Source organism: Lathamus discolor, chromosome 5, assembly GCF_037157495.1.
Source record: "Lathamus discolor isolate bLatDis1 chromosome 5, bLatDis1.hap1, whole genome shotgun sequence".
NCBI lineage: Eukaryota > Metazoa > Chordata > Aves > Psittaciformes > Psittacidae > Lathamus > Lathamus discolor.
Genome location: NC_088888.1, coordinates 124598670 through 124625809, shown reverse-complemented (window position 1 = coordinate 124625809; position 27140 = coordinate 124598670). Strand labels below are relative to the sequence as shown.

The following is a 27140-nucleotide window of genomic DNA, read 5'->3' as shown; positions in this document are numbered from 1 at the left end:
CCCCACTTCTGCCCTGGGGCGCCACCCGGTCCCCCCTGCAATGGGCCACAGCTCCTGCTGCGCTCGGTGTCCCCACAGCTCCCTCGGTGCAGTTTGGGGACGTTGTTTTCTTCCCCCTCAACTGGGGAAACGCGAAGCATTGACCACTCGGTTCCCAAAGCAGATGGAGCCGCTTTCCTCAGCTCCCACCCTGAGGAGAGGCAGGGATTTGGCCTCTCAAAGCCCCGGCCACACACACAAGGAAGTGCCCAAGTTCCTCCCTGCTGTTTGTGCTGTGGGAGGAAGAGCAGGAAATGCAAACGCTGGATTTTGAATGCAAAGCTGAGAGCCCTGCGCTGGAGGTTGCAAACTGCTGCGGAAAGGGTTCGGGCCCCATTCAGAGCTGTTCCGGACCTCACTCCAGCACCGGGGCTGCACGCTCCTGCTCGCACGACCTTGTGCTGCCTCGTGCCTCTGGGAGGTGAAGATGCGTTTGAGCACAAGCACGGAGTAAAGCAGGGTTGAAGCCAGCCCCTGCGTGAGCTGCGACGTGCAGCGGGGTTGGGATGCTCACCCATGCCCAGGTCCCTGCGCTCCCACCCGGCCGCATCCTGCTGCCATGGCCGCAGCCTCAGGGGGTAGGAAGGGAGCCGTGGGGCTGTGCGAGCCTCCCGAGCTGCACCAAGAGCACGAGGCTTCCTGTTTCCTTTCTGAGCCTCAGGAGCGTTTGAACGCAGCCGCCGGCGCGATCTGGACCAATGGTGTGGGCACAGCGCGGGGAGCATCTGCTTGGGTGCCTGCGCCCGTTACCATCCAGCTCCAGCCTGCCAGGGTAAGGTGCTATTGACCGGGGCGAGGGGGGCGAACGTGGGTGCTTGGGCTGCTGGCTCTGAACCACAGGCCATGCATACACTGGCTCTGCAATGTCTCGGGACAGGCGCTCGCGGGGTGCGTGGTTTAAATCGTGCCCGTTTGAGCAGTGAGCACTGGGTTTGGGCTCTGCCTCATCGCTGAGCTCCCCACACAGCAAGTGCTGCCCCTGGGCCGGGGGAGCTGCTTGGGGAGCCCTGGCTGTGGTGGGGAAGGAGGTTTGGGGTGCTCCGAGGCAGAGAGCAGTGAAGGGTCCCCCAGAGCATCACTGCTCTGTGTCTCTTGTGTGGTACCCCATGCACAGCATCCCAGCACCTCAGCGTGTCTTCTGGCTCCCTTGCAGGCTCTTGCTTGCCCACCACCATGGGTGGGTGAGCACCTGCTTGGAAATGGGACCCAGCCAGCCCCCCCGGGAGCCCCCAGGTTTTGGGGATCCTTGGGGCGGCCCTGGGACCCTGCTCTGGTCTCTGCCTGTGGGCAGTCACTGGTGGGAGCTGGGATGCTCAGCCCTTGGGGGGCTTTGCAGTGGGCAGCAGCTCTGCTTGGGCACAGCATGGAGATGGGACACGGATGCTCACTGCAGCGCCAGCACCCCTGGGTGCCTACGTCCCAGCGCGGGGTCCCACACACGGGTAACTGCGGGCGCAGCGGTGGCCGGGGTCACGCCTCGGTCCCCGCAGTGCCTGGTGCTGAGTCACCTTTGGGGGTTATTTCTGGCTGCCCTCACGGGCTGCTGCAGGCTCTCCCTGGGCTTTGGGGGAGGGAGGCAGCAGTGGGGTGTCCTCCACACACACATCCTGCTGTTTTTGACATGGGAAGCAAATGAATCCAATCCCCTGCATCCCCGTCCCCTGCATCCCCGTCCCCTGCATCCCCGTCCCCTGCATCCCAATCCATGCTCGCTTGGGGTCTGCTTGTGTTTCCTTATCCCTGCAAGTGAGAGGTTGTGGGAGGGGTTTAGCAGCCCAAGGGATGGATGGAGCCTGAGCTCCCCCCTCCTGCCCCTTTCCCTCGCTCAGCTTTCAGCCTAGGGCAGCACATTCCCATTCCAGCTCCACACAGAGCCATTTCCCTTCCCTCATCACTGTTTCTGCCGTCGATCTCAGTTGCTGACCCCCTTAGAGGTTCCCACATGGCCATAGGGCAGAGCACAGCTTCTCAACCCATCCTATGGACCTCAGCTGCCCCATGCATCACCCCTGGGCTCTGCCACCAGTGCCGCGCATAGGAACTGGTTCAAACCAGGGCCTGCCCCATCCCCAGGTTCCCTTTTCCACGTGTTTTTTTGTCAACAGTGCCTTCTGTTGGCACAACCGTGGGCCTGGTGCCACCCGCCTGGCCCTGCCTGCACCCCCAGCATCCATCACCCCCCACCTCCCTCCTTCATCCCACCCTCGGCGCAAACGGGGACGTCCCTTGGTTAATGCCCCCCAGCACCACCTCCAGCCCCGCTCACCTCAAGGCAAAGCCCTGCAGGTCCTGCTGTGCCCGTGGTGATGGTGGGGGGGGGCTGCAGCACTGCTCAGAACAGGGTGGAAGTCACTGCGAGGGCTCCTGAGGACACCCCAGAACCCGGCGGGGATTCAATGGGAGGCGTGCGGCCAACTCCTGACTCATGTAAATAGAGATGCTGCGAGCGGTGACTCATCCCGGGAGCGCTTTCTGTGTGTGTTTCATCTCCCTTCGGTCCCAAATGAGTGCTTTGCACCATTTAGAGTAATAATAGCAAAAACCACAGGTGATTTGTGCAGCGAAGGGGGAAGGAAGGGGCTTGGGAGCGGGTGAGGGGGCTCTCCGGTTGGTTGGGCTCGGGGGAGGAGGCTGGGGTGGTGGCACCGGTCACTGCTGCTCCATCCCTGAGGCACTGATTGCTCCCCAGAGTGGGAGCTTTGCCTGCGGGGAGATGCTCTTCATCTGTCGCGACAGGACACGGGGCGATGGGTTCAGACTGGAACAGGGGGAGTTCAGGTTGGAGATAAGGCAGAAGCTCTTCCCTGTGAGGGTGCTGAGGCGCTGGCACAGGGTGCCCAGAGAAGCTGTGGCTGCCCCATCCCTGGCAGTGCTCAAGGCCAGGTTGGACACAGGGGCTTGGAGCAAGCTGCTCCAGTGGAAGGGGTCCCTGCCCGTGGCAGGGGTTGGGGCTGGAGGAGCTTTAAGCTCCCTTCACCCCAAACCAGGCCGGGCTCTATGAACCCGTGCAGGGCTGACCCGAGCAGCCCCACGTTACCTCCTCCTGCGTCGTCTCCGAACCGGGGCTGGCCGAGGAGCCGGCAAGGCTGCGCTCCTCTCGGGTCGGCTCACCTTGAAACACCAGAACCGTGGCCCGGGGGCGCTGCGCTCCTGCCGGACAGAAACCGAGCCTGAAAGCTCCAGGAGGGGCCGCCGGGGGTGGCAGCCAGCACCCTGCAGGGGAGAGAGGGAAAGGGCTTGGGGGGGGGGACACATCCCGGACGGGCGCTTGCCAGAGCTGCTCCCTGGGAATGGGATGCTTCCCGTGCCCCCCGCAGCACCCATCCTCTCCACGAGGTCTGCGGGAGCTCACGGGCTCTTTCAGCCCATTTGATGGGGATGAGGGGGAAAACCAGGGCTTCCCAGCGGACCGGCTGGGAGAGCATCCCGGTGCCTGAGAGCCTGGGATGCGTGGCCCGGCCCGAACACCGGTCAGGGCCAGGCACCACAGCTTCCAGCACCCCCTGGGACAGGGTTTGGTGCCTGCATCTCATCCCGTTCCCGGGGGTTTGGCTGCAAGCCCTGGCAAAAGAGCCCTTTCCCAGCGACGGCCCTTCCCTATGAGGGTATCCGGTCACCCTGGGAGGAACGGGAATGGCTGCTGGCCGTGGCAAAATCCCCCTTGCCGTGTCCCGGTGGGGGCGATGGGGCTCTATAAACCCAACAGCACATCCGGGCTGGAGCTGCAGCGGGGAGAGGAGAGGGCAGGTAGGATGCTGGGTGGATCTGGTACGGACTGAGAGATGCAGGGGTTCCGTGCTGGCGCTGGGAAGTGTTGTGGGGGGGGTTGATATGGGGGATACCCTCGTGTATGGGAAGTGGGGATGCTGGTACCCGGACAGGAGATGAAGTGAGGCTGCATTTGAAAGGGCTGCAGTTTGCTCTGGCTGGAGGGCTCTCAGAACACGTGCTCTCCTTTAACTACTGTGGGCACTCGTGTCCATAGCTTACCAGTGTCTGATCTATGGAATCACGGAACGGTTTGGGTCGAAGGGAGCTTAAAGCTCCTCCAGCTCCAACCCCTGCCACAGGCAGGGACCCCTTCCACTGGAGCAGCTTGCTCCAAGCCCCTGTGTCCAACCTGGCCTTGAGCACTGCCAGGGATGGGGAATGCATAGCCCAGCTTTCCTCTGTTTTTCCAGTATTCTTCACATTATTTCCATTAATACTTAATATTTAAGCTTCATCAATGCTTAATATTGAAGCATCAATGTCATTCAGGCAGTAACTGCACGTCTGGGCTGTGTGCTCTCCCTGGAGAGCTTGATCTTAAACCCTTGTCATTAAATGCCTGTAAAAAGGGAAAGGTGGGAAGTGAAGGGATGAATTCCTGGGTCGCATCCCCAGGGATTCAAGGATGTGCTTAAGCACCCTGCCCTGGGCACACGCACCGGTATAAACCTAGAGGCAAAGGATGAAGCATCCACGTGTGCGGCTCTGCTCTAGTCCTGCATCCGGCATTCCCGGTCCTCCTAAGGAAGCTCATTCCTCCACAGGTGATTCCCTGGCCCTTTGCTGATCCACAAGAAACAGAGGAGCTTTTCCAAGCGGCATGAATGAAAACAGAAGCCCGTTTCCCCCCAGGGCAGCGGATCCTTGGAGGAGGAGCAGCAGGGGTGAGTCAGCAGGAGCACGGATGTTCCGCCGGGATTCGGGATTGAGGGGAAGGGGGGCTCTTTTTCCCCTCCTGACTGTTTGGTCATCACTTGCTGGTGGGAAACAAGTGACATTTGTGGCCCTGCAGCCAGTGCTCAGGGGGGTTTAACCCCTTCCCATCAAACACAGTGCTCAGGGGGGGTTAACCCCTTCCCATCAAACACAGTGCTCAGGGGGGTTTAACCCCTTCCCATCAAACACAGTGCTCAGGGGGGTTTAACCCCTTCCCATCAAACACAGTGCTCAGGGGGGTTAACCCCTTCCCCTCAAACACAGTGCTCAGGGGGGTTTAACCCCTTCCCATCAAACACAGTGCTCAGGGGGGTTAACCCCTTCCCCTCAAACACAGTGCTCAGGGGGGTTTAACCCCTTCCCATCAAACACAGTGCTCAGGGGGGGTTAACCCCTTCCCCTCAAACACAGTGCTCAGGGGGGGTTAACCCCTTCCCATCAAACACAGTGCTCAGGGGGGGTTAACCCCTTCCCATCAAACACCCCCAGCTCTGATGGCTCCTCTCCCATCCCTGGCGTTGGCTGTGGGTGGGGGGGTTCCGCTGGGTGTCTCCATGGGATGAACGGCCCGGTTTGTGACGGTGGCTTGAGGCACCCAGAGCTCCTTACCTTGAATGTGCCTGGTCCAAGCCGGGATGCGGGGTGGGTGCTGCGGGGTCCCTCGGAGCGCATCCCGGCTGCTGGAACCGTGCGCTCTGGGGGCTGGGAGTCCCAGTGACAGCGGAGCCGCCGTGTGCCGAGGGGTTGGTGACCTGGCACCCACCTGACAAAGAGGAAAGGGACAAACCCCCCCCCGAGCGATGGGTGCTGGGCCTTGTGTGGGCTTCGCTGCCCCAAAGGAGTCAGCAGCAAGCGCGGCGCTGAGGAGAGGGGAGAGCGGTGCCATGGGTGCTCTTCCCCTTCTGCTGCACCCCTCTTCCTCCTGGTGCTGCTGCTGCTGGTGGTGAGTCTGGTGCTGGGGATGCTGATGGGGATGCTGATGCTGGTGCTGTTACATGGTGCCACGCAGGGATGCAGCACCTCGCTGTGCAGCAGCCTCCGCCCCGCTCTCCTTGTCCTGCAGCAGAGGAGCAGCCCAATGCGGGTGGGTGCTGCTGAGCCACATGGGTGCAAAAGGGGAGCCCATCCCCGTGGCCTTTGGGTAGCCCCAGTTTAATCTCGTTGGGTGCCCCCACACCTGTGTGGCAGGGGAAGAACCACGACAAGAGCCAAGGTGTGGGCTCATTGCGGCGTCTTTAAACCAACCCCAAACTCCGCTTTGAAGCCCGAGCGTGCGGTTGTGCTGTGCTGATAAAAGGGGTTAGCGGTGTCTATGGGGGTTTGCCTTCCCCATCCCTCTGGACTGGCGCAGGGGGCACAGCTCCGGAGGGGGTATCCGGTGTCCATCGCCCGAGCCCCGGGGCCCCCGGGGCTCCCAGGGTTCCACCCCCACATCTCCTGGGGATTTCGGCTCCCCGGGAATCCAGCAGTGGGGCCCTGGTTCCCCGTGGGGCTGCAGCAAAGGGGGGCCAAGGGCTGGGTCCGGGGCTGGGGAGGAGAAACAGGAACGGCTCCTGCGGGAGAGCTCCCAGGGAAACGGGAAAGTGGGAACAGCCCCAGGGTTAAACCCAGGCTGGGCACCGGGGCTGAGCTGGGGGCACAGCACCCCTGAGCCAGCCAGGACGGAAAACCCTTTAAGCTCATCCAGTCCAACCATTAACCCTGCACTGCCCAGGCCACCCCTGCCCCATGGCACTGAGGCCTCGTCTCCATGGGGTGTGAACCCTTGCAGGGCCGGTGCCTGCAGCCCTGCCCTGGGCAGCCTGTTCCAATGCCTGTCACTGCCATGGGCACCCTCCCTGCCGGCTCTGATCAGGGCTGGGCACTCAGGGCTGTATCCAGCCCCGGTCTGGATGCTCCGCAGGTGCCAGGTCCGTATTTTCTATGGCTGGGTTCTAGTGCTGCTCCCGGCACTGGCTGATGGCTCATCCCACTCCTTGGGATGTAACCAGGAGTAAAGGCATCAGCATCACTTTGGCTCACTGTGCCAGAGAGCAAGGGATGCAGGGAGCTGGTTCCGGTTGGAAACCTGCCCATGTCAGCCTGCATCCCTGGGATGTGCCACCCTCCAGCCCCAACATGTACCACTGTGCACCCCCAAGGTGGAAGCTGCCTGCTTGGGCTTCCTGGGGGCTCCAGGCTGGGGCTCCCCAGCAATTCCCACCCAGGTTTCAGGGATTTGTGTATTTACTGGAACATTTGCTGCTCAGGACCATAATCCTGGAATCTTCATCCCCCCACTGCACTCACTGGGCTCTTCCACCCGCAGCACTGACAGAGGGCAGGTCTATTCCCAGCTGCTGCACTGTTTAAGAAACCACTGACTATGCTCTTTCCTACCTACGTAGAGCATTTTCCCTGTTTGCATGCCATTATTTCATGCCCCATTGTCCAAACTCACATTTCTCCACCCCGTCTGTGGCAGGTTTGATGCTCACATGTTGGGGGACAGCAGTTGTTTCATTCCCACTCAGTGTATTTAGAATCATAGAATCACAGAATAGTCAGGGTTGGAAAGGACCTCAAGATCATCCAGTTCCAACCCCCTGCCATGGACAGGGACACCTCACACTGAACCATCCCACCCAAGGCTTCATCCAACCTGGCCTTGAACACTGCCAGGGATGGAGCACTCACAACCTCCCTGGGCAACCCATTCCAGTGTCTTCAAAACGATTCCATTTGCCTTCAATGGGCTTTTCCACGTGGGGATCTTCTTCCAAAGGGGAAGGAATTCCCAAGCACCCCAGCAGCTCATTCCCAAAGCAAGGCAGTGGCAGAGCACTGCGAAACCCCCAAAGCACTGGGGTTTTACTTTCGTTATCACTCCGAACCTAAAGCAAGGCACAGGATGCACATGAATCAGCAACACCCCCCCCAGCTCCGGCTGCTCATCCTGCCGGGCCCACAGCCGTCCTGTGCCCTCTCTGAGCCATGGTCCCTCAATGGGGAAAGCCAGAGGCACCCAGAGCACCCCATCTGGCTTTTTCCATGGGAGGTTTGTCGCTCCTTTATGAACTCACACGGGAGATGAGACCTGTCCATAGCGGAGCCCTGCGCTGAGCTATCCCCTCCATCCTCTGATGGATGCGCTCGTTCGTCTCCTGATGTGAGCGCACATACGCATGTTCTGATACAAGTATTGTCCGATGCACATATTTTCTGATAGATACAGAGATGTAGCTGTAGGTACCGATGTAGATATAAATGTAGATATAGGTATATTGATACGGATATAAAGGTGTACGTGTACGTAGATGTAGACATACGAATATCGAGATGTAGATATGTAGATGTAAGTGTATTGATATGGATATCAAGGTGTATGTGTATGTAGATGTAGACATATGGATATCGAGATGTAGATATTTAGATGTAGACATAGATATGGAGATCTAGATTTAGATACGTACATATACGTATGGATATAGCTATGGGTACATATATAGATATATAGATGTAAGTATGTAGATGTATAGGTATGGCTATTTAGATACAGATGTACACATGTAGTTGTAGACATACAGATATAGAGATCTAGGTGTAGATCTAGATGTAGGTATGTAGAGATAGATATAAATATGGATATAGCTATAGATATGTATATATAGAATACAGATGTAGATATATAGACATACAGATATTAATGTAGATATGTAGACATACAGATACTAATATAGATACCTAGATGTATAGATGCGGATTTAGCTATAGATGTAGAGATTTAGATCTCGATACAGGTATATAAGGGTAAATACAGGTAACTATGGCTGTAGAGATACAAGATTTAGACGGATTTAAGCCATGTGGAGTGCAGGACATCTTCCTTGGGTGCACTTTCCCTGCTCCCCTCACTGCCAGGTTTGGGTGCTCTCTCCTGTCGCCATCGGTCCCAGTCACACGAGCTCCTCTGTATTCCCCTAAGGAAAACCTTTGGACTGAGGGGCTCCGGGCCGCGGGGCGCAGCTGCAGGGATGGAGGCAGCCGGGGCCGATGTAAAGGCAGAAGCAGGAGGATGAGGACGGGGCTGTCCTGGCCATGGAGGGGGCGCCGAGGCCGCGCTGGGTCCGATGGGGTCCGATGGGGCTTGGGCTCCGCTGCGGCCTGAGCGGGGCAGTTCCGGGCCGGGGCTGCAGGGGGGGGTGGTGGGAAGGAAATGGCCCGGCCCTCGGCAGAGCCCCCCCCGCGCCTCCCGCACCCTCGGTGTGGTCCACGTTGAGTTCGAGCCCTTCGGGTGCCGGAGGGTTCCACTACGGGCTCATTTCCCGTATCTTCCATCTTGCTGTATTTCCAAGGTTTTCACTCTTTTCATCATTTCCATCACTTTCAACACCGAGAGTCATTCGAATCCTTTCAATGTATCTTTAATCTCTCCCTTATTTTCCATAGTTCTGTTCTTATCCTTGTTTTTCCCTCTACAGCAGCAGGAAGGAGCTGCCTGTTCCGTGCTGCTGCTGCTGCGATGCAGCCGCGTTCCCGGCTGGGCTGGGAAGCACAGAGCCCCCCTCCCAACCCCTACCAGGATCCACCTCAGGCTGGGCACAACCTCGGCTTCACCCTTGTGGCTGTTAGAATAAGGAGTAAAGCTGGGAAAGGGGAGGGCCGGGCACGGTGAGGTTTTGTCATAGAACCCAGCCTGGTTTGGGTTGAAGGGAGCTTAAAGCTCCTCCAGCCCCAACCCCTGCCACGGGCAGGGACCCCTTCCACTGGAGCAGCTTGCTCCAAGCCCCTGTGTCCAACCTGGCCTTGAGCACTGCCAGGGATGGGGCAGCCACAGCTTCTCTGGGCACCCTGTGCCAGCGCCTCAGCACCCTCCCAGGGAAGAGCTTCTGCCTAAGAGCTCAGCTCAGTCTCCCCTCGGGCAGGTTCAAGCCGTTCCCCTTGGCCTGTCCCTACAGGCCCTTGTCCCAAGCCCCTCTCCAGGTTCCCTGCAGCCCCTTTAGGCACTGGAGCTGCTCTCAGGTCTCCCCTTCAGGAGCCTTCTCTTGTCCAGGCTGCCCCAGCCCAGCTCTCTCAGCCTGGCTCCAGAGCAGAGCTGCTCCAGCCCTCGTAGCAGCTCCATGGCCTCCTCTGCCCCTCCTTTTACCAGCAGAACTGAAACGATGGCTCAGGGCTCCTCAGGGCCCAATTCCCACCCAAGCATCCCAAAACATTTCCTCCTCTCTTGTCCAACTCTCTTTCCCCCTGCACCCTTCTGGGGCTGTCTGGGGTTTGGTGTCCCCGTGCCCTGAATAAAACCCTTTGATTAAACATGGGTGCCCAGCAGGTCACCAGCACCCTTGGGTGATGCAGGGATAGGGGGGAGCCTTGGAAACGGAGACATAAGAAGCTTGCTGGGCTTGTGCGAGCTGTGCTGATGTGATGCTCCCTTTGCAAAGGCGGTGGGGACCCAGCTGCGAGCTCAGTGCCTGCTTGAGCTGAAGGGGTTGGGTGCTTGGCAAGGGTGTTCTCCTGCAGTAACAGCAAATCCCGGTGGAAGGGGGCCAGCGAGCCCCGCTCCCGGCTGACAGCAGTGATTTGTAGCTTCCAGCTTCCAAACCAGCGCAGCAGAAGTGCTGAGCAAGCGCTTTGCTGCAGGCGCTGAAGCAAGGGAGGGCTCCAGACCGGCGCTGGCACGGGCAGGGTGTTCTTCCCCCCCTCCAGCAGCTCTCCCTTGCGTTAACGCAGCCCCTCTCTGGGTCCCTCCTGCTCCCCGCTGTGCTGTGAGCCGGGGTTAGGCGTGGGGACGGGCCCACGCCGTGCGCTGATGCTCCCTCCTGGGCTGTGGTTTGAGCCCGGTGGGAGGGTTTAGGCTGAAACACCGGCGGCTCGCATGAGCCTTGCCTGAAATGAGTGTTCCGGGCGCCCCAAGCACCCAGCAGGGCCCGCCCGTTCTCCTCACACGCATCAGGGCTGGTGCCGCTGCTCTGCCCACCAAGGCAACGGCATCGGGGACCGGCAGCCCCGGGGCCACACGCCCCTGCCCCGCGGAGCATCGTATCCTGCTTCCCCAAAGCTCCTGCAAGGGCAGGCTGCGAGCCCTCTGGGACAGGGAGCGCGTCCCTGTTCCGGGATGGGGATTCAGGAGGGATGCTGCTGGCGGAGGAGGGATGCTGGGAATGCAGGAGGGATGCTGGGCACGCTGGAAGAATGCTGAGGGTGTGGGAGGGATGCCAGGAGTGCAGGAGGGATGCTGAGGATGCATGAGGGATGCCATGGGTATGAGAGGGAGCCTGGGGGTGCAGGAGGAATGCCGGGGGTGCAGGAAGTATGCTGAGGATCCAGCTCATCTGAGATCCTGTATGCTGAGCATGCAGGAAGGATGACAGGGGTATGGGACAGATGCCAGGGGTGCAGAAAGGGTGCTGGAGATGTAGGAGGGGTGCAGGGGATGTGGGAAGGATTCTGGGGATGCAGGAATAATGCTGGGGATGCTGAGGATGCGGAAGAGATGCTGGGTGTGCAGGGTTGATGCTGGGTGTGCAGGGTTGATGCTGGGTGTGCAGGGTTAATGCCGGGTGTGCAGGGTTGATGCTGGGTGTGCAGGGTTAATGCCGGGTGTGCAGGGTTGATGCCGGGTGTGCAGGGTTGATGCTGGGTGTGCAGGGTTGATACCGGGTGTGCCGGGTTAATGCCGGGTGTGCAGAGTTGATGCCGGGTGTGCAGGGTTGATGCTGGGTGTGCAGGGCTGATGCCGGGTGTGCAGGGTTAATGCCGGGTGTGCAGGGTTGATGCCGGGTGTGCAGGGTTGATGCTGGGTGTGCAGGGTTGATGCTGGGTGTGCAGGGTTAATGCCGGGTGTGCAGGGTTGATGCCGGGTGTGCAGGGTTGATACCGGGTGTGCCGGGTTAATGCCGGGTGTGCAGAGTTGATGCCGGGTGTGCAGGGTTGATGCCGGGTGTGCAGGGTTGATGCTGGGTGTGCAGGGTTGATGCCCGGTGTGCAGAGTTGATGCCCGGTGTGCAGGGTTGATGCCCGGTGTGCAGGGTTGATGCTGGGTGTGCAGGGTTGATGCCGGGTGTGCAAGGTTGATGCCGGGTGTGCAGGGTTGATGCTGGGTGTGCAGGGTTGATGCTGGGTGTGCAGGGTTGATGCCGGGTGTGCAGGGTTGATGCTGGGTGTGCAGGAGGGATGCTGGGTGTGCAGAGTTGATACCGGGTGTGCAGGGTTGATGCTGGGTGTGCAGGGTTGATGCTGGGTGTGCAAGGTTGATGCCGGGTGTGCAGGAGGGATGCTGGGTGTGCAGAGTTGATACCGGGTGTGCAGGGTTGATGCCCGGTGTGCAAGGTTGATGCTGGGTGTGCAGGGTTGATGCCGGGTGTGCAGGGTTGATGCCGGGTGTGTAGGGTTGATACCAGGTGTGCAGGGTTGATGCCGGGTGTGCAGGGGGGCTGCTGGGTGTGCAGGGGTTGGATGCAGGAGGGATGCCGGGTGTGAGGGATGCTGCCGAGCACGAGCTGCAGTTGCAGGTCTCGAGGGCTCCAACACTTCAGCACCTCGGGGGCACCGCTCGATGGGAAGGTTTCAAAGCTGCTGCTGTGTTCCCCCGAGCTCGGTGCCGCTCAGGGCTCCGATGCAGGAGGTTACCAGGACACAGGGAAATCCGAGCTCCGGCTTGGCCGGGAGCCCGTGCCCTGCACGGGCTGTGCCAGCCTCTGCTCTAAAGGCGTTTTCCTCGCCTGTGCACGCAGCTCTCAGAGTGACTCAGAGCAGAGGGAATCGCCTTGCTGAGAGACACCAGCGGGCCGGGGCAGGGCGCTCCCCCGGGGCTCCCCATGGTGTGAGGCCAGGCAGCAGCGCCGCAGGAGCCTTCACCCCTCCGGTTGCCTCATTGGGAATGGGCAGCGCCTTCTCACCCTCTGTTTTAGTTTGGAAAGCGAAGAAATCGGTGCTTACAAAGAGGCGCAGTGCAGACCAATGCAAGCGTTGGGACCAAATGCAGTCATTGCAAACAAATGCGGTCGTTGGGAAGAAATACAATCCTTGCAAGTTCTACGATCCTGATTCAAATAAACGCAAGGATTGGAAGCAAATACAACACAAGTCCACTTGTATTTGAGGTGTACATCACGGTGCCAAGTGAATGAGCAAAGCATCACCGTGGCAGGAGGGGAGCTGCCAAAGGCTCCTCTGGTTGGCTTTTGGGGCTGTGTTTTTCTGTTAAGCTCTGCCCGGCTTTTGGGGCTGGAATGTAAAGAAATGGCTTCGGCTCCTTATCTTATGCATGCCTGGGAGTTAACTCCTCCTGATGGCCCCTGTTTGTCCCTTTGGTGAGCAAGGAGATGGGGAGATAGCACAAAAAGCCTGTCTAAACTGAAGCTCCCATGTGGGGCTCGGCGTGGGGAACACGTGAGGCTTAAATGTCAGGGAGCTCACAAACACCTTCTCTCGCCAGCCCCGAAGCTTTGCTTTGCTTTTAAATCTGTATTTTTATGTAAATACCTTCTTGTCAAACCACAAGCTGCTTCTCAGTTTTGTTTTCAGCCAGCTTTGATGGTGAGATTGGCATCTCCTGGCTCAGAGACATGAGCGATGTGCTGCGGATGCCTGGAGCGCACAGGAGGGATGCAGCCCGAAAGGGAGCGATGCTCCTGGAGCAGGGATGGGATTTCCTACAGGAACCCCTCTTTGCTGGGGCCGAGGAGGAGAAAACTCCCCCTTTCTTGCTGCTGAGCTGATGGCAGTGACCAGCCCCCGGCGTCCCTCTTGGGGCTGGTTTATTAATATTGCTTCGTTTCAGATCAATCCTCAGAGAGGGAAATGGCCCAAAGCCCACCTCAAATCCATGTGGTTTTCCAGGCAGGATTCGTTTCCAAGCCAGACGTTACCTTTTCATGGCTTCAGTTGAAACCTATCTCTGCCAAAGCAGGAGGTGATGCCCTAAAGAGACCAACGGCGATGATGGAACGCAATCAGCTCAACACGAGCTCATTTCCCTCACATTTCTTCCACCCACATGGTGCTCAAACAGCGGCAAAGCAGAGGGGAGCCCGTGGCTGCCTAAAACTGCTGTAAATTCATAGCTGCAACGGCCCAATATTCTGGTTCCTTGGCGTGCAGCGAGCGGTGCAGCGAGCCCTGGTGAGCAGCCCAATTTCAGGGCACTCTCCGTGTTTCACTCTTTCCACATGAGTCAAACCAGAAGGATTTTTACTCACTCTTACATTGCTCTTGATGCTCCCTTCGCCCAGCTGCAAATGTTACTGCGCCCGATGGGACGTGGTCTTTAAGCACGCTGCAGAGAAATAGATGAGTCACGATCCGAATTTACCAAACCCTCCTTTTTTTAGCTGCTTTTGGACTCTGGTTTTCAATCGATGACGTGGGGAGAAGGGGGGGGGGGGGAAGCGTTTGACTTGAAAATAGTGAAGTGGAAATTCACCTTCAGCCTGACATCCATTGCTCCGCGGGCGAGACTTGAATCAAGTGTCTTTAGATGTGATCCTGTGATGCTGTTCCAGCCCTGCCGCCCCAGCCCCATCCTCCCCACGGGGTGAAGGGGTGGGGAGGGTGCTGCAGGGCACAGGGGGGTGCTGGGGTGCGGGGTGGGTATTTTTGGGGGTGCTTTTGGTCATTATTTCTCGGCGCTCGATAGAGGAAGAATTGAGTTTCAAACGAAGCGAGTTGTGTGTTGTCACAGGAAGTGGAGACGGCATTGGGAGAGCCCTGAGAGATTGGCTTCAATATAGAGAGAGATGTAATTCTTCCCCCCCACACCCCACAAAATGGGGTGGGTTTGCATCTGGTGCCGACAGGGGATGAAGCCGGATGCGGGCAGCGGGGCTGCAGGACCCCCATCCCCGCGCATCCCGGTGGGCAGCGCCCGCAGGCTGCGCGGCTGCGGCGGCCGGAGGCAGCTCTTCCTACGGGAGCAGCCCCGAGCCGTGCCCCGCAGCGGGGAGCCCGAAATTGTGCCGGGCCCGCAGCGAGGGGGGAGCGCCCGTCGGGAGCCCCCGCTTTGGGAAACCGTTGGAGCTGCTTTTCCGGCCAGGATCCCGTGCCCCGGCGCTGCGGGCGGCGGCAGCCTCGGCACCAGGAGCTGCATCCACATCGCCTCAGCCCCCCCGCGCCGGGCGGCCCCGCCGGGGCCGGGAATTCCATGGAAAACCCCGGCATTGGTTAATGCAGAGCCGCGGGGGGGGGGGGGGGTGAGGTTCGCAGGGGATGCAGCGCAGCGCTTCCCTCTCCCGCACCGCGGGGCAGCATCGCCCTGCCCCGGCTCCAGCGGTGCTGAGTGCGGGGTCGGAGCGGTCTGAGCCCTCCTTTCAGCTTAAACACCCCCAAACCCACCGCTTTAAACACCCCCCCCCGTCCCAGCTCCACCGGGGCTGAAGTCGTGCCCCACACTTCACCTTTGCTCGCCGAGCCCTCGCCTGACTTTCGTTTTATTTCTATTAATAATGCCTCCATCCTGCGGTATTGATCTGCTTCGCTGGTTTCAGTATTAATATTGAAGAGGTTTTGGATCAGCAGCGTTTGTTTTCGGTGGTAAATAACAGCTCGAGCGACTGAAGCCACGCCACGCTTAGGACCCGGGGGGACGGGGGGGCTCGGCCACCATGGCTGGGGCGGCTCCGTGCTGATGGCTGGGAAAACAGTGGGAAACGCTGTCTGGGATGCGGGGAAATCCCATGGGGTTGTGCAGCGCTGCGTTTGCCTCTCCCGGGATGGAGAATTCCCGTTAAAGTGAGGATGCTCGGATAGGGCGCTAAGGGTGGGTTGGGGCTGGCTCGGCGCTGCCCTGGGGCTCAGCCCTGCCTCTGGGACAAGAATTTGGCCAACGGCTGCTTTTGGGGTGAAATGTGCCCTTTTTCTCGTTGTGCTGTGGCTTTTCTGCGCCTCGTGCGCGAGGCTGAGCCGGTGCCGAGGAGCTCGCAAACAGTTTTGGGAACAAGATGTCTGCTTGAAGCATGACAGAATTGGCCACAGATTGCAGATGAGGCTGATAACAAAAGCCAACAACATAAAACATGTAGAAAAACAAGAGGGCGAAGGCTGCGTGACCACTGACGGGCTTGCTGGGGTGCGCGCGCTCGTTTTAACCCGCTCTCGGTGATGGAAGTGAAAACACATGAAAAGAGAAAAGCCTTTGGTGCACTTCATGGCTGCAGTCAGGTGCTCCTTCACCAAAGCATGGCTGAGGGCAGCGGCCGGGTTGGGCAGCGCTACCAGCACCGCTCCTGCCTGTACCTGCCCCGGCTGGCTGCATCATCCCGTGCCCACTGTGAAGGCTTCGTTCCTGCACGCAGCGAGGGCAGAGGAACGCCGGCTCTGGGCTTTTCTGTTCACCTCACACACACATCCCATGAAGCGCATCCGGAGCCCAGGGCTTTCCTAATCCAAGCAAAGGGGAAACCGACCCGCAGGTCCCCGCTGGTGGGCAAAGCTCTTGGGGTGAATAAATGAGGCTGAGCTCAGACCTGAGGCTGGGGGGGGGGGGGGGGGTGTTTTTTTCTTTGTTCTACTTACCGAACCTTTGTTTTTATAAATAAATACAAATAAGTCAAAGCGAAACCCGATGGCTTTGGTGATAATAAAAGAGCAGCCCAGGGGGAAATTTTCTTCATGAGCTTGTTCTTTCACAGCCCACACTCGGGGTTTCGGGAGGAAAACTGCTTAACCTTTGCAGCAGCACGAGCAAAGGCTTTTTGAAGTCCAGGCGCCCTGAAACACGGGTTCACAGCGTGAAGCTGGTTGCGCATCGTCGGGTTTTGCCTTGATTTTAAGGGCCACGAATAGAGAAGAAAGCAACCCCCAGCAGCACAAGGCCTTTTAGCCCCTCAAGGCTCTGCTTTTCCCTGGGCCAAAAGGGAAAATATGACCCCAAAAAGGAGAAGAAACAATGAACCCCCCCCCAAAGAACTAGAAACCCCCCCCCCCAACTGCTTCTCTGTGGTGTTGTTTTGGCTCAGTGGGGCAGCTCCGTGTTCTACCAGCTCCCTTACAACGCAGCAGGTTTAGTATTTGCAGCTCACTTCCTGTATGAGGTTGGTTTGTTTATCAGAAAACCCCTATTTTTAAACCCATTTCTGCCAATAAGTCATTTGAATGTCAATGTGAGGGCTCGGGGCTGTGCCTCTGACGGGAGGACACCGGGAGGGATGGGTGTCACGAGGCCATGGGGAGAACTGGGGGCCCCAGCACCCCATGTCCCCATCCCTGGTCCTTGGGGGGTTTTTGTGTACTTCTGAAGGGGGAAAAAAGGGGGAGTTAGGAAAAACCTGGCTTTTTTCAGCACGGGGCCATGAGCAGCCATGGGGGCACACTGGGCTCATAGATCCATGGAATGGTTTGGGTTGGAAGAGACTTTAAAGCCCATCCACAGCTTCTCTGGGCACCCTGTGCCAGCGCCTCAGCACCCTCACAGGGAACAGCTTCTGCCTAAGAGCTCAGCTCAGTCTCCCCTCGGGCAGGTTCAAGCCATTCCCCTTGGCCTGTCCCTACAGGCCCTTGTCCCAAGCCCCTCTCCAGGTTCCCTGCAGCCCCTTTAGGCACTGGAGCTGCTCTCAGGTCTCCCCTTCAGGAGCCTTCTCTTCTCCAGGCTGAACAATGCAATGCATGGGGTGCAATGAGGAATAGCCGCAGCTCTCGTTGCCCTTTCCCTTTGCTCTCCACATCCTTACATGCCATCCCCCAGCCCGCATCATTACAGAGATGCCATTTAGGGCCAATTAGTGCTGGAGCCGTGCGCTGGTGCAGGCAGTGGAGGGGATGCTGCGGTTTGCTGCCGAGCACATTCCCCCCTTGGGGAATGGCCATGGTGCCATCTTCCAACTGTATTTCCCCTAATTAATATCTAAGATAATTATGCCTTTGTCATAACTATTTCCACTCGGCACACGACGTCCTTAATCGCGCCGGGATGAAGCCTGTTTTAATGAACAGCCCATGAGGTTGGGAAAGGAACATTCCCTGTGCATCCTCTTGGGAAAACTAACGGACGAGCCTGTCAGGATGCTGGCGAGGAGAAATCCATCAAACCCAGCAGTAAAAGGCCCTGTATCCCCACGGGGGTCCCTGCCCTCGCACAGTCCTGGCTCTCAATGAGCCATGCTGCAACATCCAAGGTCTTCTTGGCTCCATGGGACCAGCTTCCATAGGCACGGCGGAGCCACCAACAGGAATAACCCCGTCGCCTCATTTCTATAGAGCAGCTTAAGCACTGCAGGGCTCCATCTTTAAAACCCCCCTCCCCAAAAGGCCCGTAATAGGTTTGGGGTGCTCAGGGAGGGCAGCAGAAGGTGGGGTTTGGCTTGCAGGCACCTTGCAGAGCCCTTGCTGGTGGGCAGTGCGAAGGTCCCCTTGGTCCAACCGCCCTTGGGCTTGTCTTCTCCCATATGAATGAATGCTCAGCCCCGTTACAGCATCGATAACACCCCCACATTGCCCCTAGGGCCCCCCGTGGCCTCGCGCTGGGGCTGCCCCAGCTGTCTCCCATCCCCGTTTATGCTGGCTTTGCCCCGAGGAGAGGTCACCCAAGGGAAGAGGAGGAACGCCGCTGGAAGCAGCGAGCTTTGTGGCACCATGGAAATGAGATGCAAAGCAGGGGGGGGGTATTTTTAGCCCTTTAAGGCTGCACAGGTGTTTGAAAGGTCAGAGGCGAGTCATTGGAACAAAAGCTCTCTTGAGACCCTGGTGCTGCTGCTCCCATGGCCCCCGCGGCAGCCGCTGGACATTTGGCTCTGCCATAACCGTGATGCTCAGCCCACGTCTGCTGGGTGCCGGCGCTGCGTGACCCCCAGGCCCCCCCGGTGGGCCCGACACAGCGTTAGCACCCAACAGGGAACCCCGTCGTTGGTTGCTCAACCCCTGCCTGCCTCAGGGCTGAGGTGGGAGCGCCCCGGCTTGGTTCAGAGCTGGTCGGGCCACGCTGGGCTCTGTGCGTCCTTAACCGGGCGCACGGGGCCATCGCCCCAGCTTGGACACAGGGGCTTGGAGCAAGCTGCTCCAGTGGAAGGGGTCCCTGCCCGTGGCAGGGGTTGGAGCTGGATGGGCTTTAAGGCCCCTTCAACACAAACCGTTCCATGATTCTATTATGGGTGGCTGGGGAGGAGGCGAGTGTAGAAAGGCTTCCAGTGGTGGTGAGGCTTTTCCCACAAGGAATTTCCCTCCCCTCCGCCCCCCGTTTTCAAGGAATAAAGGAAGTTTGTCATCCTTACAATGCATTTCACGTGGTTCTAACTAGTGCCTATGCAGAAACTGAAGGGCACAGGAAGAAGGGGCTGTCTCTTGGGAAGGACGCAGATGATGTCTCTTTGATGTAGACCTGGGCCATGACCACGCTGGGACTTGGCCATGTTCAACCTCACCTTGGCCATGGCCAACCTGTGCCATGACCACCCCCGATCTTGGCCATGACCAACCTGTGCCATGACCACCTCCGATCTTGGCCATGACCAACCTGTGCCATGACCACCTCTGATCTTGGCCATGGCCAACCTGTGCCATGACCACCTCCAATCTTGGCCATGGCCAACCTGTGCCATGACCACCTCCGATCTTGGCCATGACCAACCTGTGCCATGACCACCTCCGATCTTGGCCATGGCCAACCTGTGCCATGACCACCCCCGATCTTGGCCATGACCAACCTGTGCCATGACCACCTCCGATCTTGGCCATGGCCAACCTGTGCCATGACCACCTTCGATCTTGGCCATGACCAACCTGTGCCATGACCACCTTCGATCTTGGCCATGGCCAACCTGTGCCATGACCACCTCCAATCTTGGCCATGGCCAACCTGTGCCATGACCAATCTGTGCCATGACCACCCCCGATCTTGGCCATGGCCAACCTGTGCCATGACCACCCCCGATCTTGGCCATGACCAACCTGTGCCATGACCACCTTCGATCTTGGCCATGACCAACCTGTGCCATGACCACCTCCGATCTTGGCCATGACCAACCTGTGCCATGACCACCTCCGATCTTGGCCATGGCCAACCCGGTCTTGGTGCCACCCAAGCACGTGGCCAGAGGTGGGATCCCACCAGTGCTCGGCCCCGCTGCCTGTTGCCAGTGGGGGGGGTTTTCCTCTTCCCTCTCGTCTCACCAAGGTCACTGGGTTGGGGCAGGGATGAGCTCCTCCCAGATGGGTCACAGCAAAGGGAAATGGAGCCCACGAGGTGGGACCCTCCCCGCACAGGCTCCTCATGAGCCCAAAGGAGGGATGGGCAGAGCAGGGCTGGCAGCTGGGACAGCCTTGGCTGGGCCATGGAGCCTTTGCTGGCTTTTTTAGCTGAAGAACCCCCCAAAATAGCATCTGAAACCAATAAACTTCCCTTTCAGGAACTTCTGTAATTTGAAACAACACAAGAACACGCACAAAGGGATCAGATGAGTTTGGTGTTTGTCAGGCAGGAGCCGTGGCTCCGGGGTTGAGTGCACATTGGGTGCTGGGGGGGGGAGCGCTGGGGCCAGCAGCACCCAGAGCCGCTCCTGTGGCTTTCCAGGGCTCCTCAAGGTGCTTTCCCCCGCTCCCAGTTCCCTCCCTGCTGACGCAGGGTCCCTGCGCCTTGCGTCACCCACCCCAACCCAGCTGATGCTGCAGAAGGAAAGCAGCTAAAAATACCCCTGCTTGGGTCAGCAGGGAGAGGTCTGCGGCCACAACCACGGATCACGGCTTGGGGTGCGCTGGTGGCATCACCACAGACCTGCCAATCGGGATGAAACGGGATGCTGGGGATGAAGGGGGGAAAAGCAGCATCAAAACAGCGAGGTGGGTGCTCAGGTTTGATCATGGAATGGTTCGGGCTGAAGGGAGCTTAAAGCTCCTCCAGCTCCAACCCCTGCCACGGGCAGGGACCCCTTCCACTGGAGCAGCTTGCTCCAAGCCCCTGTGTCCAACCTGGCCTTGAGCACTGCCAGGGATGGGGCAGCCACAGCTCCTCTGGGCACCCTGTGCCAGCGCCTCAGCACCCTCACAGGGAAGAGCTTCTGCCTAAGAGCTCAGCTCAGTCTCCCCTCGGGCAGGTTCAAGCCATTCCCCTTGGCCTGTCCCTGCATGTGCTGAAAGCCAGATTGCAGCCTTCTCACCACAACCTGATGCTATCTCTTACCTGCCTGCTCTCTGCAGAGACAGAACAAAGAGGAGTAAGTGGAGGCATAGCAGAGCTGGAAGCATCCCCTCCTTTCTCCCCAGGGCGCCTGGCCATCAGCTGGGGGGTACAAAAGTGGGATGGAGAGGCAAGGCAGGAGGAAGACGGGACGGCAGCTTCTTATGAGCAGATTGAGTCGACTTTAAAGCAATAAAAGCAAAGATTATGTAAAAGAATAGAGTAAAACATGAAATAACCAATAAACCACACATAAACAATACCCGAATAAAGAAAGAAGCCCCATGCTCCCCAAACTCCTTCAATACCTGGGACAGGCAGGGCCCAGAGGGCACAGGAAGGTGCCCAGCAGTCAGGTTTGAGGCCACTGATGCAGCCCAGGGCTGCAGAACCCCCTAAATGTGGGGAAAAGGCAAAGAAAGAAGAGGAAAAGCCCAACCCACCCCCAAGGCACAGGGAGCTGGGGCAGCAGGGACGCTGCTCGTGGGTTTGGGAACACAGCATCTAAATGTGAGCCTTGGGTGCCATGGTTTAGTGTGAGGTGTCCCTGCCCATGGCAGGGGGTTGGAGCTGGAGGATCTCAAGGTCCTTTCCAACCCAAACCATTCCATGGTTCTATGAAACATCTCCCCCCACCCCTCCAAAGCCCCCAAGGAAAGAGCACCCGTGACCAACAGTTGGAAGTCTTTATTCATATAAAACTCATATTAAGAACATAAAAGATCGCATCTTAAAAAACAAACCAACCCAAAACAGATCTGCAACTATTTACAGCAGTATTGCACAAGTAAATGGCAATTACCCTGTCCAAAATTCATCAGTGCAAACCACAAGGAAGCCAGGGAAATTGCAGTCAAAATGCTACATACGCTGGGTCCTGTGACAGGAGTTAGTGATTCATCAGCACATCAGGTGCTGCCTGGTACCTGATGTTAATGCTGGGCCAGGGAGAAGTGGCTGAGATGGAGGAGAACGTGGCTTTGGGAAGAAAGGGGCCAAAATCACAGGGATGCTGAAGCCAAACTCCCACTAACTCCACTAATGCTGGAGTCCGATGGGCCTAAATCACTCCTGGGAAGTGGGATTTAGGCACTTGGAGGGGAAGAATCAGAGGAAATCTCATTCTCCAACCCACGTTGGCTGCACTGCCAAGGAGGCAGCGCCCTGGGAGGTGATCCATCACTTATTGCAAGGGCAGGGAGGAGAGAAGGGGAGAACCAACATCTTTACAGGAACTTAAATAAGCAGGAAATAAATATACACCATTTCTACAAGTTACAGCATTACGGAACAGTAGAGTGCATTAAGTACACAGGAGAAGGAGAATCTACAGTATTTACTCTAAAAAGGTTTAGAAAAGGTGATTTTTTGGAAGCTCTTTTTACTTCTTTGATAAGCTGTACAAAACTGACATGAGAGAGAGGAAAGGAAATACATTGCACACAGATGTCTGGCTCAGATGATGAAAGGAATACGCTACCCTACTCTAATAAATACTCAGGTATTTACAGCCCTGGGGAAGAGGAGAAGCGTTAATGCAGCACCGGGAATAAATCTGGTTTCCCTGCGACCAAGGAAAACTTCAGCACATCCTTTTGGTAGGACAGAGACCTCGGTTACCCTTAAAACAACCCAGAGCAGTCACCCAACAGGGCTAAAATGAGCCAAAGCCCCAGTGAAAAGCATCGTTCTTCTCTTTAGAGGCTTCTTATTGGTTTTCCCCCTAAACCTCCCAACTCCATGGGGTGAAACCTGGTTTTTGGGGGCGAATCTTCCTTTGCCTGCCTTAAGGCCAGGAGCAACTCCTATGGAGAGGCCCCAGGCAGACACTGACTATACTTTATTATTCCTCTTAAAACTACTCCCATCTCTGTCTCCATCCTTGGCCGGGGTGGCCGGTGGGGAGGACAGGATAAAGTGCTCGGCATTTCTTTGGTGTACTCCAAGGGACACATTCTGGGGATGCTGTAAGGCTGCGAGACCTGAAAGCACCGTTCCACCCACCAGCAGAGGATGAAACCACGGCGGAGAAAAAGCTCCCTTGGTTTCCCCCCCCTCCCCAGCCCCGCTGCCAGAACTCATCTATGGTTTTTGCCTTTCAATGCTATCAACAGCCATGCAATTCCATGGAGGCTCCCTCGGGGAACGCGCAGCAGCAGCCTCCCTGCTGGGGTCTCCTATCGAAACCCTACAGAAGTGATGCCTCAAGCACGGCTGGGGCAGCACAGCTGCAGTGAGCCAAAACCAGAGCCAAACCCAAGGGCTCGAGGAGCAGGAACCTGCCCTGGCCAAGCTCACCGGTTAAACCGCTCCCTCTCCACCAGTGCAAAGATCCCCCTGCACCTTCCCAAAGCATCCCCTGCTCCTGCAACCGATGCTCATCCTGCAGGTCCAAACAAACCAGAGAGAAAGGTAATAAATGGAGAGGTCACATTGCTCTGTAATCCTGCACTGGAGCGCAACCGGAGCGCACCGACACCACGGCTCTTTGCCTACCCGGCAGGCACAGCCACAGAGGTCAGACTGTCCATCATTAAAACCACTCCACGGCTTCTCCCTGCACGTGTGCAGCAGGAAAAACCGCTCCTGGGAGCTTGGGCTTTTCCTTCTTTCCTTTATTCCTATGGTGCTGGTGAAACCAGAGATAAAACCGCGGCGTCTGGGTGGGTTTGGGGACCACCTGCACCAGCCAGAGGGAAAGGGCAGCTCCAGAGGCAGAGAGGGGTACGTTTGTGCATAGATATGGGGGTGGCTGCAGCAGCCACCCCCCAACAGCACCCACTGTGCAACAGCCACCCGGCTTGCGAGGTGAACCGGAGGCAAAGGGGAGGCTGAGGAGACGGACCTGCTTCTTCCAACAGCCCTCCAGCAAGGCTGTGGGGTCTCCAGGGGGAAGAGGAGATGCCCTGGGACAGCACTAAGCACCTGGTTGGGTCTTCCCAGGGGAAGGAGGGCGGTTTGGGAGCAGTTAAGGGATCTATACCAGGTCAGCATCCTTCGGCGCCTCTTCCAGCTGCATCCCTGCGCGCCAGCATCCAGGGTCTTGCTGCTGGTCCTGTCCTCATCCCGCCGCTCCAGGCTGCCCTGTCCGAAACACAGAGAGGATCCCAGGAATAATACAGATATCCAGCGCCTTTAAACCCCTCCTGGGTTCAACAGCAAGGAACAAGCCATGACTTCAAATGATGTTAAAGAGTAGGAGCCGTTGTCTCCGGGTGCAAAGCTGTGGTGTGCTGGGAACTGTTTCTACCTGCCTCCAGTACGTCTTATTGCTGACTGAGTCACCAACGTTCTCTATTATATCATACAATACATGAGCATTTGCACACGTCTGATAGAAAGAACTTCTCAATAAAGGCAACCTGGTGGATTGGGGTTTTGGTTGGGTGGGTGCCTGTGGGATTTTGGACCCTGGGGGTCTGACAGCTGAGTCCTGAAATCAGAGTGAAAACTGAAACCCAGGTATAAAAGAAAGGTCGGTCAGCAGGAAACAGGCTGTTTGCATGATGCAAATGAAGTGGATCTGGGGAAGCATTAGGTATTTACAGGGAAAAGAAGTGCTGATCGAAAGCCCTCTGCCCTTCTTCCATCATCGCCAGCCTTCTTCGGCAGGCAGATGCCCAGGAGGCAAAGGGAGAGGGGAGGGCTCCGTGAGTCTCTGCAAGGCAAACTAAGGCAGCTCTGCCCATCAGCTGGCTCAGGTTTTCCTTTTCCCCACTGCAGGGTTTATCCCGGAGAAGCCGATGGGTTTCCAGGAACGATGACAAGGAAATGCCATGATTCCACTGCTGTGGAGGGGTTTCTCTGAGACTCCTTTGGGAGAATGAAAAGGTAATAAAACAGAGCAGAGAGGAAGCAGTAAACATCACTGCCGGACCCAATCCTGCTCTGGAGATTCCCAGCTCCGTGTGGGACGTCCACCCGCATCCAACAGCCCCACCATGGGTCCTGGGGAGAGGCAGGGTGGGAGCTGGGTGGTGCAGGGAGCCCCGCATCCATCCATCCATCCATCCACCCATCCATCTGTCCGTCCTCCCCGGGCTTTCCCAATGGGAACACAAGTCCTCGGGACGCGCCCGGCGCTCACTGCATCCTCCAGATGAGGCGGATGATGTAACGCAGGAGGCGCAAAATGACGACCTGGGGGTTTCCTGCCTGGTTATCCAAGAATCCCTGAAACCAAAGAGCAGGAAAAGCAACGTCAGCACAGACACGACAGTGAACAAAGCCCCCGTGCTACAAACACCTCGTGTGGTGCCACAGAGACCCGTCAGAGGTGGGAACCAAGCAGTTTAGGAAGCATTTAAACAACCTTTCGTGTTTTCCTTCAATAGGAAGCTTTGCAACGCTCTAAGAGTCCAAGCTGCCTGCTCCCAGCCATGGGGATGCCACCGGCAGGTCCCTGCACATGGGGTGCACGATGCTGCCGGGAGGCTTGGAATGTGGTGAAGGAGCAGGAAAACCTGGGAGCACAGCCCAGGCAGGGCCAGGGCAGGGATGGTGAGGCTGAGGGACCCGGGGGGTTCAGTGGGGAGAAGGGAAGACTCAGGGGGGACCTGATGGCTCCCTACAAGTGCCTGACAGGAGGATGGAGCCAGGAGGGGCTGGGCTCTGCTCCCAAGGAACAAGGGATGGGACAAGAGGAAGCGGCCTCAAGCTGCCCCAGGGCAGGTTTAGATGGAGCTGAGGAACAATTCCTGCCCCAGAGGGAGCTCAGGCATTGGAACAGGCTGCCCAGGGCAGGGCTGCAGGCACCGGCCCTGCAAGGGTTCACAGCCCATGGAGACGAGGCCTCAGTGCCATGGGGCAGGGGTGGCCCTGGTAGTGCTGGGTTAATGGTTGGAGTGGGTGAGCTTGAAGGGCTTTTCCAACCTCACTGATCCTGTGATTCTAAATAAATAAATAAGGGTAAATAATAATAATTAAAAACCCTCATTAAAAACCCCCACCCCGATTAAAATCCTAATTCAAAATCCAAACCAAATACAAATACATCTCTCTCTGTGGGGAGAGCAGCAGCAGCTCCTGCGCAGGCACTGGTTTGAGTTCACACTGCTCCAGGCACAGCCACTGCCTCATTCACACAACCCAGCGAGCCAGACACAGCAGCAAAACACCCCTCCCCGAGCAAGGGATGCCAGCAGCACGCAGGGGAAGGAGAAAGGAATCACCACCGGATACCATTTATTTCAAGCCTTTTTTCCTATGGTGAAAGAGCAGCCCCAAAGGCCCCCCTCTCCCTCCCTCCGCCTCCCCAAACAGCCCGATTCGGGCTATATTTAGTGCAGTAAAGTCATGTCCGTACATGCCCCAGACAGAGAAATGCCTCTGTTTACTCTGATATGCAAACTGCCCTCCCCACAGGCGGCCCTGCAGCGGGGACCTGTTGCCATGGGGAGATGATGCTGAGCATCCTCTCACCCCCGGGTATCGCTGCACCCCAGGACAGCGCATCCCAGCACCCACAGGTGGGATTTACCCACCAGGGACCTGCCCCCCCTCCTTCCCCCCCAGCAGCACAACTTCCTTTCTCCTCTAACTTTAACAGTAGAGGGCCCACAGATAACACAGGAGACACTGGATCACCCCGTTTTACTCTAATCCCAATGGGATCTGGCTGGTCATTCAGCCCACCACACAGAGCAAGGAAAGAAATGAATATAAAACCCCAACAGGCTTAGAGAAGGGTGCGAGAAAAATGCCAAAATTGGGTTTTCTTTAACAAAGAGGTGTAAAACCATAAATAAGGAGTCTCAACAAGGCACTTTCCACCTCTGCAAGCAGCAAAGCTTGAGGCATGTGACGGCACCCAAGTGATGCACCCTCTGCCAGCAAAAGCCTTGGAGCGGCGCTGGGCCCCATAGCCAAGGGGTCCCTGTGGCCATCCCTGCACAGTGGACACGAGCTCTGCCAGGGCAAAGAGGAGCTGGAGGAGCGAGCTGTCCCCTTCCCAGCTGTGTTGCCCAAGAGATGCTCCCCGGGGGAGTGACTCCGGGCGCACCGATGGGGAACAGGAGGAGGAACGCTTGGCCCCGACCAGTTCGACAGCTCCGACCTGCCCAGCAAGTGCGGTTCTGGCAGGGCTCGTAGTTCCCCATTTCTAACCTCAGGCTTAAAGGGCAAACCCCAGCAGAGCCGGGCAGCGCTACGGGCACGTGCTGCTGCACACAGCACCCTACCAAGCCCTCCCGCACAAGGGACCCAGGCTGTGCACAAAACCCCCCATCTCCGGAGCAATTCCCGAAGGAAAAGGCACCTTCCCACAAAGGAAGCACTTTGGGGCACTTCTACAGCAACTGCTTAAATGCCCTGAAAC

At 57.7% G+C, this 27140-nt stretch overlaps 1 protein-coding gene and 1 long non-coding RNA gene across 3 annotated transcripts in view; one reads left to right on the top strand and one right to left on the bottom strand.

Annotated features, from left to right (window-relative positions):
• Nucleotides 1-450: 450 nt before the first annotated feature.
• On the top strand, nucleotides 451-25346 carry LOC136015905 (uncharacterized). The gene is made up of 3 exons (XR_010613402.1): nucleotides 451-811; nucleotides 4575-4694; nucleotides 24548-25346. It is a non-coding gene; the product is annotated as an uncharacterized LOC136015905 (long non-coding RNA).
• BCL2L11 (BCL2 like 11) overlaps nucleotides 21497-27140 on the bottom strand; it is a 14460-nt gene continuing 8816 nt past the window's right edge. For both annotated transcript variants that reach the window (XM_065682540.1, XM_065682539.1), the window contains exon 4: nucleotides 21497-24997. In XM_065682540.1, the coding sequence (XP_065538612.1) occupies nucleotides 24908-24997 (90 nt within the window). In that variant the 3' untranslated portion in view covers nucleotides 21497-24907. The remainder of the gene's footprint in view (nucleotides 24998-27140) is intronic.